This window comes from Hibiscus syriacus, unplaced genomic scaffold, assembly GCF_006381635.1.
Source record: "Hibiscus syriacus cultivar Baekdansim isolate YM2019G1 unplaced genomic scaffold, ASM638163v2 tig00000205_pilon, whole genome shotgun sequence".
Taxonomy (NCBI): Eukaryota; Viridiplantae; Streptophyta; class Magnoliopsida; order Malvales; family Malvaceae; genus Hibiscus; species Hibiscus syriacus.
In genome coordinates this window covers 235,367-241,364 of record NW_024061773.1, presented here as the reverse complement: position 1 = coordinate 241,364, position 5,998 = coordinate 235,367, and the positions used below count along the sequence as shown (strand labels likewise).

At 32.2% G+C, this 5,998-nt stretch overlaps 1 protein-coding gene across 1 annotated transcript; it reads right to left on the bottom strand.

Annotated features, from left to right (window-relative positions):
- Nucleotides 1–2,623: 2,623 nt before the first annotated feature.
- LOC120142379 (vinorine synthase-like) lies at nucleotides 2,624–3,603 on the bottom strand. The gene is made up of 2 exons (XM_039157118.1): nucleotides 3,188–3,603; nucleotides 2,624–3,095 (listed from the first exon to the last, which is right to left on the bottom strand). The coding sequence occupies exons 1-2, from the start codon at nucleotides 3,601–3,603 to the stop codon at nucleotides 2,624–2,626; spliced, it is 888 nt and encodes a 295-aa protein (XP_039013049.1).
- Between the last annotated feature and the right edge of the window lie 2,395 nt (nucleotides 3,604–5,998).

The window sequence follows — 5,998 nt, the reverse complement described above, 5'->3', positions numbered from 1 at the left end:
TGCTTTAGCATGTTTATTCAAGCTTGAAAATGAGGAAGAATGGTTGAATCCTATTAGTGACCAAAATGACACTTTAGGAAAAGTTTGAGAATTATATTCAAAGCTTTAATTGATGAAGACTATGGTAGAAAATTTCAATACATATTTAAATGTGTGGTTTGGAACTTGAAAACACCTTGGAAGGTGATGGATTATATTCGGGCATAAGGGTTTCTTAAGGAAAAATTTGTAGGAAAAATTCAAGTAACTTAGTTATGATATTTGTTATCTCTCAAGGATTAATTTGTTGATTAAATAATTAGATTTAGACTTGAAATGTGAAATTTTTATGATTAGTCCTAAAAGAGAAATAAAGGCTTAAGATGAAATTGTGATTTTAAAGATGAATTCAAGTAAGTTAAGGTGGAAATGAAGTGTAGGAAACATTGTAATTACAATGTTATATTGGAATAAATGGAATTATATGTGCAAGTGTTAGATGGATTCTAACATGTGCTTTTGATTATTTGTGTTATATGTTTGATGTATTTATAAACATCAATCAAAATTGGGATCAAACTACCAACAAAGGAAAAGAAAAAGATCGAGCTTAAAGCTTAGTGAGGCTTATATTTTGACTTAAATAAAAAGTATCAAGGTGAGTGTAATGCATACATAACATAATACACAAATATTTTACCCATCATTAGGAAGACTTGTGATGAGTCTACCTTGTTTATATTAACATGATATTTATGTCATTAATCATATGTTTGACATGTTCTAAATATGTCAAAAGTTAATATAAAATGCATTGATACTAATTTATTTATGATGTTATATCATGAATGTTATTTTGGGTATGAAGTGCCCAATGTTGAATTATGTTGACATGCAATGCCATGAATGAAATAAATATAGACTATGCCCAAGTAGGTCATTGAGGGACAATGTTACAGTTGGTATGTCATAGTCCAACAACATGCTACATATTTGATTTAGCACTATAGCGTATATAAAGGACACTTAGTGCATACGGTGGATATGACCTTATGTGTATTATGGTGGGCACGACCTTATGTGTATAGCACTTCGGTGCATATTTGACTCGTGTTTATAGGATTCTCATAGACTTATATTTGGGCTATGGTTTATTGGCTAATAATTGATAAACATGTAAATAAGCATACGAACTTTCGAAATAAATGACAAGTATATTGCTAAGAAATTTTGTATGTGGTTTATATTATGTTAATATATGATAACATGACTGAAATACATGTAAGTGATTATAATGCATTGAGTATTTCTATTTATTGACATTTATGTGTTGAATTGCATTGATTATTACTATGATTGCCTCACTAAGTGTATACTTAGTGAGTGATGACTTTCATGCGCATATAAAAAGCATAAATTAGAGTAAGGAGTATTCGACATCATACTTATTGAGGAGTATTTCTTTAATATCAGTAATGGTATCTTTCTAATGTATTTTTTATTTATAGTTGACGTGTATATAGATGTTAATATTATGGTATAAACTATGCTTAAAACAGGTTTCTAGTAATTTACTTGATAGTAGTTTTCAAATGCAAATGAGTCAAAAGTTTTATTGATGTTATATTTTGCGAGCTAGAATGATTTTGTACCGTGATTTAATGTTCATCTGTATTTCTAAAACTTGTTAATTAATCAGATAAATTGTTCTAATTAAGTAGTAAAGTTATCAGTAGTAAAATACAATTGCAAACGTAATCATATTATAATATACATTTCAAAAAAAAAACTGAAAACAATTTGGATACACATTGCACTAATCAGAAAACTAAGAGATTAATATTTAATTTGAAAATAAATTTAGTACACAATTATATAAGTAATTATCAGTATATTTATGAAATTAACCTTAAAATAATGAAAAAATAGAATTAAATTTATACATAAATTAAATAATTTTATTTTTGGGATTAAATTGAATAAAATATAAAATTAAATTTAAAAATATATTAAATATAATTAATTTCTTTCTTAGTTTAGCCTAAATAGTTTTTTCATAGTATAATAACTTCAAGATTTTTTCTAATGGTTAGGTGTTGGATTATTCTGCTTAATGTTTTAGTTTAACCTCTGCTGAGGCAAATTACAGCAAAACAAACACATCGTTTATTTGAATCAAATATAGATTAACCTCTGGTGAGGCAAATTATACCCAAAAAAAAAACAAGGAGCAGATTTCAAAACATATTTTGGGAACCACCTGTTGTTTGTTTGTTTGTGTTTATATCTTACTTTTATCAAAGTAAGAATTTGGAGAAGCAATTGCGAGGAACTCTGGATCACGTTCAAGAAAATTTATCTCTTTCTCGGGTAATGTAACCCATACTTCAATGGCGTTCTGCTGCCTAGCGTTTTTAATAAAGAAACATCTGCAGTACTCTCGATTATGGCTATCAATCCCTGGAATGCCAAGCAGAGTCCCCTTTCCCCATCCAAAATCTTCACTTGCATCCAAAGTATTTATCAAGCTGCTTAAAATAAATAAATCCGCATTCCCTTTAGACACCATTTCTGCAAGATGGCTGAGTTGCTCTGTCATGGTTTTAAATCCTTGCAGAACAATCTGGGGATCATTAGGGACACTTTATGTTGCTTGTCTCAGTAGATAACCCAACTCAGATAAGTTTATATCTTTTCCAACTGACTTATACATGCTAATTGCACTTGAAATCAGGTTCCCAATTGAATAACTCGGTAAGTCGACGGGCTTCAATCTTGGTCGAAGGTTAACTGGTTGGCATAAAATAGCTGGCTTTAGAGTTCCTGAAGCTGATCGAGATGCTTGGATGGCATGTTTCCATATGAATGCAGTGAGAGCTAATGATCGGGAAGGATGCTCCAAGCTTTTGCTTTTCAATTTCAACTTAAGAGTCGAAATCGCATTGGCATCAAACACGTAAGTCCTTGTCATCTGACGCCTGTCGTAATTGAAGAACATGCTTTCAACGTCGGCACTTTCCGGTATCGACTCAATCGGAGGGAAAAAATGTGACGATGCCCCTAACAGTCCAGGATTTGGTATTTCTCCATTCGAGCCACGACTGAAAGCTGCCCAACTGTTTAGGAAAGCAGACACGGTTACTGCATCGAAGATCTTGTGGAAAACACACAAATCTATTGCAATCCCACCGCAATCGAAGATGTTGACTTGAACAGTTGTGGTGCTGTTGTTGAGTCTTGAATATTGGAAAAGGGTCGACAAGGAAGCAATCGGTTCATTGCCTCTAGTTTCTGAGTTGGCTCAATGAAATCAGATAGTCGACCTTTCACCTTGGTTTCAACATAAGGAACTCCCTCGTCGAAATCAGTAATAAAAAGGTTGTTCTTCACCCGACAAGCAACAGGGTAAAACTGAGTCAAAGCTTTCGAGAGCGATTGTTTTAGTTTCTCTGAGAATTGGGAACCGTCGATATTGGAATCACCAGGTTTAGCATAAAAGAGGATTACCGGAGTATACATTCTGGGGGAGAGTTGGTCAAAAAGGGAAAGGTTGAATGGTTTAAAGAGATGAAGTTTTGAAGAGGAGGGCTTAACCATATGCTTCGAAGTAATATGAACTTCCATTTCTGCAACAATTGAAATGAAACAGTATAAAGTGAAAGCTTAAACGTGTGATGCAAAACTGGCTTTCTTCTGTTCTATTGAAGTTCAGGTTCAATGGATTTTATACTACTTTTTCTACTTTTTAAAATTAGTTGGGGCTAGTTTTGCCCCATATAAAAATACTAAATCTGTCCCTAACCATGGAGGACAGAGGAGATTAGTGAGGAATAGTTTGGTGAAGTTATTAATAAATGTAATATAATATGTTCATCAGTATGCAAAATTATTGTTCCGAATTGTCTTTTTATCATATTCGTATCTTAAAAAAATATTATCCTCTCTAACTATATATATACACACACAAGAGCAGATCCCGTTACAGTGTAAAATTCTTTTAGTTTTACATAGTTTTAGTACCGTTGGATGAGGGAAAATAAATAGTTGAGATTGACTCATTTTTTTCTTCCAGTTTTTTTTTTTACCCTTCCGGTTCTCAAGGCTTTGCCTTGACTAATCCGAACCGACCCGGGTAACACACTTCACTCTGGTAGGTGAGTCTTTCTGCGGGGATTTTCTACATATGCATGGACTCAAACTCAAGACCTCCTTAAGCGATATCATGTTGTTTTACCACTCGAACCAAATCTGTAGATGTTCATAATTTTTTAAAGTATTAATAATGTTTACGCTCTGCAAATACAATTATTCAAACTGAAAATGTCAAAGAGAACAACATTTTCTTTACCCACTAAGTTAATATGATGATACTAACAAAATTAACTTATAATGAGTGATGTCATACGACACACAAATATTTTTTGAAAAAATATTCTTTATAAATTTAATATAAAAATATTTCTAAAAAATAAAATTAACATATTTATGAAAGAATATTGACATCCATAAACATATATTTACATCCGTTATTAATTTTTATCCACTCAAAAAATTCTATATAAAATTTTTAAATTTCACAAATAATTTTTCTAACTTTATACCTTCTTGATTGGTTGTATTTATATGCTTCTTGAAACTTTTCATTTATGATTTAATTTATCTTGATAACGGCATAATCAAATTAACTTAATAGTTAAAGGGATTATTATTATTCTTAAAGGTCTCAGATTTGAACACCAATATTAACAGAGTTGTTTAAACGTTAATTAAATATTACCTTATAATCATCTTTAATAAAAAAAATCTATCTTTACAATGATTTATGAAAGCAACTTGCTCGCACGAAAAATATTTATTTAACTGGTATGGTGTGCTTGAGATTGAAGGATGATGAATATTTAAATGTTTATTTTTTTATGGATAGTATTTTTTTCTATTTTATTAGTAGATCTCTGACATTTTTAGCTCCTAACGTCAGGGTTTTGATAGATGTAATATAATATGTTCGTTAGTATACAATTATTGTCAATCTGTCTTTCCATTATATTCCTATCTTAAAAAAATTGTCCTCTCTAATAAACTACTTCTGGGGACTTATTAATATAGGTAAAATTATGTGTTTAGTACCTAAATTATCAATTTTGATAAATTTCAGTATTTTAATTTTTAATTATTTTCAAAATCATACTTAACATTTTGTTTTTATTTCTTTTAATACCTCACCATTAAAAACTTAACGTGTTTAGTACCTTTTAGTTTTTAAAGAGTTATGGAATTCATTCATTCAAATGACAATAACATCAAGTAGTATATCATTCTTAATACATTCGGGTTCATAAAAAAACCATAATTGATTGGTCATCGACAAAGCCCTATGTACTGACGTATGAGCCACCTTCTTGAAATTTGGATGTGCATCCAGTTCTTGATCACCGACCACCGAGATGTCTTCACTATGATTGTTCAAACGATTGACTATTCCGATTGCATCTCCTTCGATTATGACTTGATCCCCGTCGTTCTCCTTTGCAAATCTAACAACTTGGATGAAGGCTAACGCTTATGCTGATTCGGCCGTTTGAGGAGCGTCCAGTTTACGTGCATGGCCTCCAAGAATCATTCTGTGGTGATCCCGAGCAACAAGTCCCAGAGCTGCCTCTCTTGAGCTGTCGATGAATGATCCATCTACGTTAATCTTAACCCTTCCAACAGGTGGATGATTCCACAAAGCTTTGACAGAGGGTCGTTGGTTCGAACTGCAATGGTTTGAAGACTTTGTTACTACTTTGAAGCTTGCTACCAGCTCCCAAGTTTTGCTCACAACATCACAATCAGCTTGGAGATCTCCATCGTGGACCCATTGATTTCTCCTGTTCCAAGGGTTCCAAAGCAGAAGAACCATCCGAGCAAGATCCTCAGTGTCCAATAAATTACTTGCGTGTTCGAGCCATTCTTTGCTGGAGTCCATTTGCAAGTTAACAATCGAAGGGTTCAGACCAGAAAGGATGAGGACTGACCG

Bases quoted from the DNA above. Each gene is read 5' to 3' on its own strand.
- LOC120142379 (XM_039157118.1), bottom strand. From the start codon at position 3,603: ATGGAAGTTCATATTACTTCGAAGCATATGGTTAAGCCCTCCTCTTCA. The intron at 3,096-3,187 runs GTCAACATCTTC...TTTCCTAAACAG, and splicing joins ACAGCACCACAACTGTTCAA to TTGGGCAGCTTTCAGTCGTG.